Genomic DNA, 13,295 nt, shown 5'->3' with positions numbered 1-13,295 from the left:
TCAGTTAAGAAGAATCTTGCTACTTGTAACCCCCTTCCTCAGTAACACCTCTTTCCTCTGCACCCCTTTCCGTTGTCTCAATTCCGAAGGGTTCAGCAAATTTCAATGAGTGGCGACCTCTTGCTGGTCGCTCCCTGCAGTCGTTTTATATGATGGGGTACAGACTACGGTGCTACCTGTAAGAGCTATGTAGCTACTCAACCAGGAACCTTTCTTGCCATAAGCCGGATCCTTCTGCTGGTCAAAGATGATTGTGTACCCCGTTCATTATTTTATATTGTCCTGTCGTGCTGTGATCTCTCCTAGAATGATAGCTTAGCTGGTGGTCACCTGGGTGGTCTGTAAATATCGCATTGGATAATGCTGGCTACCAGGGCCGTAACTAGGGTAGTGCGGCCGGTGCCATCGCACAGTGCACCACAGGTCAGGGGGCGCTGTTTGGTCGTGTCACATTTCTGTTTATTATCAGTCTCACTTGTAGCTTCCTCTTATTTTATCCTCAGCATCTCCTGGCCTCCCCTATCTCTTCCCTGGCCCTTCACCATGAGGCCATGGCCCTTTTTTTGGGTGCATTTTGTCCCTTTGAAAAATTAGGGGGCGCCAATGCTCTTTCTGGCACAGGGCACCAAAAAAGTCTAGTTATGGCTCTGCTGGCTACATCTGTAGGGGGACTTTAACACTGCGAATTGTCGGAGCCACGTTTGGGATCCGTCCGTCAGGACATCTGTTTCCAAGTGACGTACGTGTATGCCAGTCCGAGATAGCTGGTTTCTCAGAGACAAATGCATCCATTTGCATGTAATTAGCTTTTAATTACAGCAGCTAGAAAGGCGCGAGGGTGCCAGCTGTTCTCCCTTTCAGAGTCTGCATTTGGCAGTCTGTCGGGGAAATTCAAATCTGATCCACAATATTTCCTGAGCACCTTCTCCCATCAGACAGCGTAATAAGGTCCCTTTTCCTGCCCTGAGATAGGCTCCCGAACAGGGGCGTATCTATAATGGGTGCAGGGGGTGCGGTGCACACGGGCCCCAGGGGGGGGCCGCACCACACACCCGGCACCCATATTATGTAAAACTTACCTCTCCGAAGGTCCCGCGTCGGGTCTTCTAGCGCTGCTCAAACGCCGGAAAATGGCCGCCGCTCCATTTCCCCGGTGATTTGCACAATAGACTCCGGGCAGCCACCGGAGTGAGGAGGGGGCCCTTGATGGGGGATGCACACGGGCCCCCTCCCCGAATATGGGCCTGATTCTAAATCAGATGCAGAAGCACAGGCAGCAGTGTCTATTAGCGGTCACGGGTCTGTGACTTTATGCCAATTCCGCTACATACGCCTTCCCTTGTGCACATCAACGCGGCCAAATGTGCAAGGACTGAGGTGCCCACTGTCAGCGTCCGTACGCGCAGTAATATCGATTGCTGCGTCCTTAGACGCCATAATTGGACGCACTATCGAAACTATGACCAGCCCAATAGCAGGGGCAGTATGTCCGTCTTACCACGGGCTCCTATACCTCCGGCTGTGCGTTTTGTATGCAGCTGCTTGCATTGATACGCCAGCAACACGCCAATAACACGCCCACAGAACGTACCATGTTTGCGTGCACTACCAGCCACCTCCCAGTCACCCCCAGAAATGCCCATCGCTTTTCCAAAAACTCCTGATACCGCGCACCTCGATCGGAGCAGCGCCTTTGTGCGCACGCTTTGTGTAACGTTTGCGCCGCAGGTTTTTTTTGAAGAATTATGGTGCATGCGCAGTTGCAAAAAAATCACTCAGCTACTAAGACTGCGTGCGGATAGCGTGCGGCTCTCAATCAGACGCTATGCGCTAATGATCTCATTGTCACATCTGCTGGGTGATGCATGATGGTGATGTGTAACGTGATTTGGTCATATTTGTTACATAATATGTGTGATGAGTAACGTTTGTCATGTAATGAACCACTTGTGGGGTAGTTAAGAAGCCAAGTAAGCGTCGGTATTTCGACGCCTATGTTAAATCCCTTGCCGGGATTACACTGCCGTAATTGAGACCGGCGGCCATCCCATATTATACTATAGACCTGCCTGAGATAACTAATTGTTTTAAAAAAACAAAAACAAAGCAAAAATACCCTTTAACCTTCACAGATGCTCCAGATACAAGTGGCCATGTATTAGGAGGGTGGTGCTTCTCTCTCTCACAGCAGTGCAAAGCCAGAGCTTGTGTGATTGGTTTACAAGTATGCAGGATAACCTTATACACAAGGCCAGGGATTGTGATTGTCACCGCAAATTAATTGCTTTGAATTTTGGACTTTTGTCCTGGATCATATACCACTAAGTCTGGGGTTGTCGTTTATTATTAAGAGCCCTTTTCTGGCAGTATGTAAGATTTGTGTGAGCAGGACGGCCAGTCTGCGCACTCACTCCCCCATAGGCTTTTAGTGCGGCAGTGGCTTTGGCCTCTTCTGTACTGCAGGAAGGCGTCATTCCCAGGGAAATGTGTTTTATCACGCAGGTCCCGGGGTTCCTTTACATCACAGAATCTTATAGGAACCTTCGTTTTCCCTTGGTATATCTTCTGTTATTTGCCTAATGGAGTTGCTGGGAATGGCTCTTATTTCTGCGGAGGTTTATTTTGTTTTCATCCTCTGAGTTTAGATATAACACAATTCAAAATAAAAACCCTCGCGTGACAGGAACTCCCTCGCGTGACAGGAACTGAGAGCAGATCAAATAAGGATGTGATGAGATGTCAGACCAAGGTCAGTTCTGCTGCATACCTGGGCCTGGCGTGTGAACTGGAGACCAGGACAGACACCTTGTCTAGTGTGCTCCATAGGTAGCTGTTGGGACACTGGGCCTGATTCAGATGTTGGGCCAGTGTACATGCGCACGACGGACCCTGCTCCATCGTGCGCATGCGCGAGACCCGTATAGCGACGGGCAAGCCGTAGCTATGGGTCTCGCTACAAAGGGGGCGTGCTGTCGATGGTGAGTGATAGCACGCCCCCTTTGGCGGGCGTGCCGGGGGCGTGGTCGGCCAGACGGAGGTGTTCCCATGATAGAGCCAAAAGCACTCCAGGGCTTGCGGCAGACGAGACCCTACCACAAGGGTCTCGTCGGAAGCCCGATGGTCGCGATGGGCTTGACCATCGCGACCATCTTTTTGGCCGCTCGCTATAGCTGTGGGTGGTCACCCACAGCTATGCGAGCGGCCAGGAGGCCGCTCTAAAATCAGGAAGGACGGGACAGAGCGCTCGCTCTGAATCAGGGCCACTGAGAGGACCGGTTCTCCAATGGAGGAACATGCCTGTCCCATCCTAAGTCTAGCTCCAGTGTCCAGCAGCTAATGCCAACCGCATGCCCCAATACCTGTGGTCATTGTTCTGGGATCCCAAGTGCCAGTGTGTCATTGTTCTGGGACCCCTAGTGTCAGTGTGTCATTGTTCTGGGATCCCAAGTGTCAGTGTGTCTTTGTTTTGGGACCCCTAGTGTCAGTGTGTCATTGTTTTGGGACCCCTAGTGTCAGTGTGTTGTTGTTCTGGGATCCCAAGTGTCAGTGTGCCATTGTTCTGGGATCCCAAGTGTCAGTGTGTCATTGTTCTGTGTCCCCAAGTGTCAGTGTGTCATTGTTCTGTGTCCCCAAGTGTCAGTGTGTCATTGTTCTGGGACCCCTAGTGTCAGTGTGTCATTGTTCTAGGACCCCTAGTGTCAGTGTGTCATTGTTCTGGGACCCCGAGTGTCAGTGTGTCATTGTTCTGGGACCCCGAGTGTCAGTGTGCCATTGTTCTGGGATCCCGAGTGTCAGTGTGTCATTGTCCTGGGACCTCAGGTGTCAGTGTGTCATTGTTCTGGGATCCCAAGTGCCAGTGTGTCATTGTTCTGGGATCCCAAGTGCCAGTGTGTCATTGTTCTGGGATCCCTAGTGTCAGTGTGTCATTGTTCTGGGATCCCGAGTGTCAGTGTGTCATTGTTCTGGGATCCCGAGTGTCAGTGTGTCATTGTTCTGGGATCCCGAGTGTCAGTGTGTCATTGTTCTGGGATCCCGAGTGTCAGTGTGTCATTGTTCTGGGATCCCGAGTGTCAGTGTGTCATTGTTCTGGGACCCCTAGTGTCAGTGTGTCATTGTTCTGGGATCCCTAGTGTCAGTGTGTCATTGTTCTGGGACCCCTAGTGTCAGTGTGTCATTGTTCTGGGACCCCTAGTGTCAGTGTGTCATTGTTCTGGGATCCCGAGTGTCAGTGTGTCATTGTTCTAGGACCCCTAGTGTCAGTGTGTCATTGTTCTGGGATCCCAAGTGCCAGTGTGTCATTGTTCTGGGATCCCCAGGTGTCAGTGTGTCATTGTTCTGGGATCCCGAGTGTCAGTGTGTCATTGTTCTGGTACCCCTAATGTCAGTGTGTCATTGTTCTGGGACCCCGAGTGTCAGTGTGTCATTGTTCTGGGACCCCGAGTGTCAGTGTGTCATTGTTCTGGGACCCCGAGTGTCAGTGTGTCATTGTTCTGGGATCCCGAGTGTCAGTGTGTCATTGTTCTGGGATCCCGAGTGTCAGTGTGTCATTGTTCTGGGATCCCAAGTGTCAGTGTGTCATTGTTCTGGGATCCCGAGTGTCAGTGTGTCATTGTTCTGGGACCCCTAGTGTCAGTGTGTCATTGTTCTGGTACCCCTAATGTCAGTGTGTCATTGTTCTGGGATCCCGCGTGTCAGTGTGTCATTGTTCTGGGATCCCGCGTGTCAGTGTGTCATTGTTCTGGGATCCCAAGTGCCAGTGTGTCATTGTTCTGGGATCCCAAGTGTCAGTGTGTCATTGTTCTGGGATCCCGAGTGTCAGTGTGTCATTGTTCTGGGATCCCGAGTGTCAGTGTGTCATTGTTCTGGGACCCCTAGTGTCAGTGTGTCATTGTTCTGGGATCCCGAGTGTCAGTGTGTCATTGTTCTGGGACCCCAGGTGTCAGTGTGTCATTGTTCTGGGACCCCGAGTGTCAGTGTGCCATTGTTCTGGGATCCCCAGGTGTCAGTGTGTCATTGTTCTGGGATCCCCAGGTGTCAGTGTGTCATTGTTCTGGGATCCCAAGTGTCAGTGTGTCATTGTTCTGGGATCCCGAGTGTCAGTGTGTCATTGTTCTAGGACCCCTAGTGTCAGTGTGTCATTGTTCTGGCATGACAAATGTCAGTGTGTCATTGTTCTGGGACCCCGAGTGTCAGTGTGCTATTGTTCTGGGATCCCAAGTGCCAGTGTGTCATTGTTCTGGGATCCCCAGGTGTCAGTGTGTCATTGTTCTGGGACCCCTAGTGTCAGTGTGTCATTGTTCTGGGATCCCTAGTGTCAGTGTGTCATTGTTCTGGGATCCCTAGTGTCAGTGTGTCATTGTTCTGGGATCCCGAGTGTCAGTGTGTCATTGTTCTGGGATCCCTAGTGTCAGTGTGTCATTGTTCTGGGACCCCTAGTGTCAGTGTGTCATTGTCAGAAAAGGGGAAGCAGTTGGGAAGCCGGCGGTCGCAATGCCGACCGCTCGCTTCCCGACTGCTTACTCCCGGCAAGGTACAACTGACAGGCGTCGAAATACCGACGCCTGTAATTAGACCTATGCCGGGAGCCCGACACCCGGCTTACCGATCGAAGGTAAGCCGGGCGCCGGGTGCGGACAGCCGTGGTGGGGGGGAGGGTTAGGTTAGGGGCTCCTGGTGGGGACTTAGGGTTAGGCACCCCCACTGGGAGGGTTGGGTTTAGGCAGCGGGGAAGGGGGGGGTTAGGTTTAGGCACTTGGGGGGGAGGTAGTACGGATGTGAGAAACCAGCAGTGGGCGTCTCTATGCCGGATTAACTATGGCTGACATTAGCATGCATTCGCAGCTGCATTCTGTGCAAATTCGCCGCTGCGTACAGCAGTAGCGATCCTTGCTGAATCAGGCCTCCACAGTCAGACAGTTGAATATCACGCATGAGTGACATGAGCGAGGTATTTTGGTTTTGATTCTAACATCTTAACCAATAACTATTTCCTGCCCTGAGTACTTCTGGTAGAACATCCTTTTCCTGTGTAAGTTCACACTCCAGTATTTGTTACTGAATACAAACTATCATCTCTATAATCAGTGTCGTACAGGAGCGTAACCCTAATGCATGCTGAGTGGTGAGAACGCAGGGAACTTAGTTGTATTAGGCTTATGATGTCACCAAAGGCAGCCAGGTAAGCCAATTATAATTGCACATTCATTCCATAATATGTTACAATTTAAATCGAGGTTAAAGATATTCACTTTAAAAATTCATCTTGAAGCGTATATAATATATATATTAGAAGCATATGTTTGAGTATAGTTGACTGTAATTTTGTGTGGTTGTTTTTTTTTTTTTTTAGAAACTTTCTTTTTTCTATACTGTATATTTTAGGCACAACGTACGATCATGCATTAAACTATAGTGTTGTCTTAGTGCCTGATTCAGATTTGGGAATAGAGTAAGGCTGGGTACACATTAGACGACCAGAAATCTTGCCGATGGTTGGGGTGATTTACCCTCACCCAGACCATGCAAGATTGCCGGTACACATTACCCAATGTAATGAACAACGGGGCGATACCTTCGTTACTGAGCCGTTACACGGCTCAGCCCCGCATATGATATTGTGTGATTGCAGCACGGCCAATCACACGATATTGCAAGTGACCCACGGGAGCGCGCAATCGTGGGTACACATTAGACGTTGTGCTCGATATATTGTTCCGATCCGCCTCAAAACGATATATCGGACATATGTACCCAGCCTAAGATGGAACAAGTAACTGTGGGCCTGATCTAGACCCGCTCGCAAGCGGGTCGATGGTGCCCTAGTGCACATGCGCACGACGGAGGGAGCTCCGTCGTGCGCATGCGCGAGACCCGAATAGCGACGGCCAAGCCGTCGCTATGGGTCTCTCACCAAAGGGGGCGTGCTGTCGATGGTGAGTGACAGCACGCCCCCTTTGGTGGGCGTGCCGGGGGCGTTGCTGCCCAGATGGAGGCGTTCCCATGGGAACGCCTACCGTCTGGGTCCGGCCCCACTGACATCACTAGTGATGTCAGTGGGAGTGCTTTTGGCTCTGATAGAGCCAAAAGCACTTCTGGGCTTGATGGTTGCGATGGTCTTGACCATCGCGACCATCTTTTTGGCCGCTCGCATAAGCTGTGGGTGGTCACCCACAGCTATGCGAGCGGCCTGGAGCCCGCTCCAATAATAGGTAGGACAGCCCTGATTCAGAGCGAGCGCTCTTGTCAGAGCGTCCGGCTCTGAATCAGGCCCTTGTGTACCTAGACAAACCATGTTGCAATGCAAGGGGTGCAAACACATATATTATTTTACATGCAGGGTAAATACCGGCTGCTTTTGCATGTAGCCCACAAATGCTGGACAGCTTTATTTTTACATTGCAATTTAGATCTCAGTTTGGACACCTCCCTCCCAAATGTAACTCTCTCTGAATATGTTACATCTGCCCCCCCCCCCGCAGTGCAGATGCTCTGTTACTTTCTCTATCTTAAGGCCCCTACACACTAGACGATATCTGCTTGTAAGATCAGGCAATGCGGCTGACGATCCCATGCAGCGCTATGTGGGGGAGGGGATCGGCATATCGGGCGGTTGGGCACCAGGTCGCCCCGTGTGTATGAACTGCCCGATATGTAGGCCCATTGGCGCTGGGTTCTCCGGCGACATCGCTGGATACACACATCGTTTAGTTTGTAACCAGCTTAACTCTATTCCCAAATCTGAATCAGGCCCTTAATCCTCTGTAACCAGGCGTAATGACGTATAACAGAGAGAGACTCTGGCGTCATGGCTGTTTTCTAGCAGATTTGAATGTATGCCAAATTTGTGTAGCGTATCACGTGTAAATTTGCTCTGCACGTGCTTAGGAGACGAGCCCACGCAGATGCGGCAATTCAGAGACGTGCGGGTGGGTCCACCGATCCTTATGACCGGGGGGGGGGGTAGAGCGGGGCGGACACAGCTCAGTGAGGGCGTCATCACCCACCTGCGTACCTGCAAATATTTGTAAATGTGCCTGTGGGGAGGGGGCTGCAGGTAGGCACCAATGACGATGACTTCTCTGTAAATAGCCGCGTATGTACGGAAATACACTTTTTACTCGAGAACATTCTTTTGAGTATCTCGCTCCCATTTTATTTCCACCTCTGCATCTGTCCCAGTGATTCCAAATCCAGAAGAAGAAAGGAACTAGGGTAACTTGTAATATTCCTGGAACATTGACTGTGCTTTGTGCATTTCATTCATAATATCATCCCTCTATAGACCAGCGTAAGATGTGCTGTAAGATAACACGCGTTTTACAGCTTCCATTGTTTTGTAATCCTGCTTACTTGGGCACAGGTGTGCATTAGGGGGGATGGGTGCTCTGTTTCTGTCACTGCAGGTATTATAGCAATGGCATTCAACTGTTTTAATGTTTGTTTGTTTTTTATGGTCTAACTAGCGACCCACCTCAGATTCGTATGGGAGCAATTTTGAATTTTCAGCGAGTCTTTTTTAACCGAGGTCTTATAAGATTGCCTTGTAGTCGTCTTCCCTCCTGACGTCAACACGAAAAGATTCAGTTATGATATGTAAAGGAAAATTGCCATGTACAGTTGTCCATGAGACAAACAGGTCAGCTCCAGCCACGTTACGAGTCTGTCCCTGGGCTTTATTTATGGCGATGCTAAAGCAGCCTCTTACCGGGAATTAGACGCGTTTGCAATTAAAGAATGGCAATAGGAACGGTAAAAAAAAGGGGAAAAACTGTAATTTCCTTACATACATTTTTCTGGAGATTCCGGATAATACGTAACAATCTCTATCCCAATTCTGCTATAATCTTACTGTTACCTCACAGGGATATGCCAGTTGATATTTCATGCAATAATTTGTCATATTCCAGCATTAGAGGCAAACTCGTGTACACCTGAGTTGGGGTGTGGGCCTTCATCTCCACAGAAGTAACTAGGCCAGCTTAGTAACCATCGTGTTTGGCGGCCATGACACTTCCCCAGACACACGCACAGTAATAGTATTAGCTTACTGTAATGGATCCACAGTAGTAGTTGACCATTTGCTCTTTACACTTTCAGTATGTGTGCCATCTTGGAAAGCATACGCCATCAGTGCTATGCACAACGTCTCATCCCAGTCTACGGGAATCAGCTGAGTCTATCCAAAATGATATCATATAAATATATAGGATTTGGTGTATCAAGCAGTGGGCCAGTGGGGAAGTTGCCCATAGCAACCAATCAGCTTTAGGAAGCATTCTATAAAATGATAGGCAAAAGCTGATTGGTTGCTATGAGTAACGTCTCCACTGGTCCCCTTCTCCACTCTTTCATTGCTTGATACATCTCAAGACCTTGGTGAAGTGAGGCATTAATGCTGACCACTACGCCAACTGTGTGCACCTAGGACCCAGTCAGATAATTTTGTGAGGAGTTCATGTAGGATCTATACAGGAAGCTGAAAATGGATCAGTTCCCTTTCATGGAAATGGGCTGAATGATTTTCCTTCTCTCAGTATAGAGAATTGAGACCAGTTTTTCCAGGGGTCTGTATATATATGTCACCTGTACAGTTTCTCACAGTCTCCCCTACCCTCCTGGATCATCAAAACAATCTGCTGTCTGTGCGGTCGATGTCTGTCTCTAATCTCTGCGCAGTTTCTCGGTACCACGTAATGTAGTCTGGCATGTTATAAATAAAGTTTTATTTTACAAGTGATGGTGACATTTCCGGAATGTCGCTGATTGCGCCATTCGGATTTAGCTGGCGTGCTTCATTTCAGAGCACCACTAATCCAAACTGCAATCTGTGTGACGTAAAACAGCTTCCCGGGGGGATATTTTTCTTATGCACAGCAGACTTCCTGTCAGTAACCCTATTGAATGACGCTTCTAAGAAGAAGTCTCTTCATGCCTGTAATATCCAATAACAGACAAAAGCAGTTGATATTCATAACATGACAATTTGATTGCAACCAGAGTATGGTTTGTTAATGAGATTTATTGGTTCTGTTTCTAAGGAGTAAAGGCCGGTACACACTACTAGACTGTCTAGTGTGTACCGCGTTAATGACGGGACCGGTGCGACAGCAGGGGGCATGCTGTATTCGGCAGCATGGCCTCCGCTGACGATATCGCAGGTCCGACGGGCCATGCCGTTAACGACACGCGGGAGAGTGCATTGTCAGCGACATAGCGGGTACACACTCCCCAGATTGTACGGCGTATCGTCTAGCGTGTACCCGGCATTAGATTTGCTCCTAATATGGCTGCCACCACCATACCACAGATAGCAGTATTCCATTTAAAAGTGTGGGGGACACATTGGGTCCTGCTCCACCCCAACCATGGCTGCTGAAACCCCTCCCCAGTGGTCTCATACCACTCCCATTTGTGGAGTCCCTTTTCCTAGCACGAGATGGTAAATTTAAAGCCCGATGGCCGGCAAGTAGCGCACGTTTACATATGTCACCACGGATTTGTAGTGATTATATGTTCTCTACAGAGATATAGACATATTTTACATCTATTTAAAGTAACGTCATGCTTGTTTATTATATAGCTATATGCAGCACCGCCAGACATAGTTTCAATATTTTCCGACGCGCACGCAGAAACGTCTGGATCCTTTTGCAGCGGTTGGCTAAAATTAATATCAGCTCCGTGTTTTCTTGAATTAATATTCCCAGTTGGTGACTTGGACTGAGGAAGGGATGAATATATACTAAATGGGTCCTATAAACAACAAATCAATGCTCGCAGAAAGTGCACTGTACAAGTGTTATGTATTTATTTCTTTGTGTAATTAATTATCCATGGGAAACCTTGATATTGCTTTGATTTGATAGCCCGGTGCCAGGTGTAACATCTGTTATAATGTACCCATAGTCTTTTACATTCTTTGTAAGTTAATAAAGGTCCTTTCCGCCTGTGCCAAGTTACTATAAAGCACTTCAGTAGCTTTTGCAGTATTGCCAGCGAACCACCTGGCAATTCCCACCCCATGCAATCGGGGCTACTGTATAAAACACATCTGCTCACACACACACAGACAGTTATTCATATGTGCTATTATACATAATATATTTAGGCCATTGTGGCTATTCACTTTTTCCCTGCTTACTTTCACTTCCTGTTTCTTCTAATATGGCTACACCCTCTGTTAAGACCCAGCACATGCCGAATATTTATCAGAGCCTTAACTCAGGGTGTGCGAGCAGTTGCTGCTGCTGCTCTGTCGCTGCCCCACGGTACTTGTGGCTTGGAACGGCACCCTGCAACCTCTAGCGCTACTGAAGAGCCACCCACATCGTCCCCAGGACACTGTTTGCAGTGTTCTGCTTATCGGAGCCGGTGTCAGCAATCCTGTCTCCCTGGCTGGCAGTGGTGCCAGCGATCCCCACCCCCTACTCATAACGTAATTACATCACCGGTGTAGGGGGCAGGGCCGGCACAGGACGCACTGCCGCATTGTTATGGCCATGCCGAAAAAGTTGGCCTGATTCAGAGATGGACGCAAGGCGATTACGCACGCAATCGAGTGATTGCTTGCCATCGTGTCTGAAGAGCTCCCAAGGCTGCCGATGTTGCAGCTTTGTTACCGATATTTACGCAGGTATGCATCATCGCGCGCAGGTAAGAAAGCAGCAGTGGGCGTCTTTATACTCGGGCGACCTTTGCAGACATTAGCATATATTTGTTGCTTTGTTGCGTGCTAAATCGCAGCTGCGATTGCTTTACAATCGGGCGCAATGTCAGATCCCACTGTATCACTACAACAGTAACCTGATGGGTGCATGGGTGGTCCTGTAGCCTTCAACATGGCCACACTTTACCCTTAATCTCAGTAATAAGCTAAAACAATACATAATCAGAGAAGGGGGCACCTAGCTGTAATATCAGCATCACTGTTACACACTCTAACACACAAATCTGTCAGTAAAGCAGGAAGGAGCTGAGGGTAGCAGATTAAAGTGGGAAGGGGCACTAGCTACCCATTACTGCTCTACATGGTCACCCCTCCAAGGGGCTGTAAACGGCAGCAAGATAATGGGATTGTCAGACAAAGGATAAAACTATGTCATAGATTTAAGATATCCATACATATGACCATTGTTTATCCAACTGTCCAACTTGTCCACCCAAGTAAATGGCGGCTCCGTACAACTAGCCAACGTTATCAACAATTCTCACATCTATTGTTAAAAAATTATATCCAGACCCTTCCTCTGCAGTTTGCAAACATGCCCCCCACCTGCACAGCAACTTGTCACACAATACCCCCACCTGCACAGCAACTTATCACACGGTACCCCCACCTGCACGGCAACTTATCACACGGTACCCCCACCTGCACGGCAACTTATCACACAATACCCCCACCTGCACAGCAACTTATCACACGGTACCCCCACCTGCACGGCAACTTATCACACGGTACCCCCACCTGCACGGCAACTTGTCACACAATACCCCCACCTGCACAGCAACTTATCACACGGTACCCCCACCTGCACGGCAACTTATCACACGGTACCCCCACCTGCACGGCAACTTGTCACACAATACCCCCACCTGCACAGCAACTTATCACACGGTACCCCCACCTGCACGGCAACTTATCACACAATACCCCCACCTGCACGGCAACTTATCACACGGTACCCCCACCTGCACGGCAACTTATCACACAATACCCCCACCTGCACGGCAACTTATCACACGGTACCCCCACCTGCACGGCAACTTATCACACGGTACCCCCACCTGCACGGCAACTTATCACACAATACCCCCACCTGCACGGCAACTTGTCACACAATACCCCCACCTGCACGGCAACTTATCACACGGTACCCCCACCTGCACGGCAACTTATCACACAATACCCCCACCTGCACGGCAACTTATCACACAATACCCCCACCTGCACGGCAACTTGTCACACGGTACCCCCACCTGCACGGCAACTTGTCACACGGTACCCCCACCTGCACGGCAACTTGTCACACAATACCCCCACCTGCACGGCAACTTATCACACGGTACCCCCACCTGCACGGCAACTTATCACACGGTACCCCCACCTGCACGGCAACTTATCACACAATACCCCCACCTGCACGGCAACTTGTCACACAATACCCCCACCTGCACGGCAACTTATCACACGGTACCCCCACCTGCACGGCAACTTATCACACAATACCCCCACCTGCACGGCAACTTATCACACAATACCCCCACCTGCACGGCAACTTGTCACACAATACCCCCAC

The 13,295-nt window shown here is 49.5% G+C and overlaps 1 protein-coding gene across 4 annotated transcripts in view; it reads left to right on the top strand.

The window, feature by feature from the left end:
* EVL (Enah/Vasp-like) overlaps window positions 1-13,295 on the top strand; it is a 185,251-nt gene that overhangs the window by 69,631 nt on the left and 102,325 nt on the right. Inside the window, exon 1 of one of the 4 annotated variants that reach the window (XM_088475392.1) lies at window positions 6,094-6,178. The exons of the other annotated variants lie outside the window; for them this stretch is intronic. Coding sequence (XP_088331518.1) covers window positions 6,156-6,178 — 23 coding nt within the window. The 5' untranslated portion in view covers window positions 6,094-6,155. Of the gene's footprint in view, window positions 1-6,093; window positions 6,179-13,295 lie in introns of those variants that run through there. 4 annotated transcript variants of the gene reach the window in all.

The sequence above is a fragment of the Taudactylus pleione genome, unplaced genomic scaffold (assembly GCF_031769625.1).
Source record: "Taudactylus pleione unplaced genomic scaffold, aTauple2 ptg000171l, whole genome shotgun sequence".
NCBI lineage: Eukaryota > Metazoa > Chordata > Amphibia > Anura > Myobatrachidae > Taudactylus > Taudactylus pleione.
The sequence above is the reverse complement of the archived record's forward strand: the minus strand, read 5'-3'. Positions and strand labels throughout refer to the sequence as shown.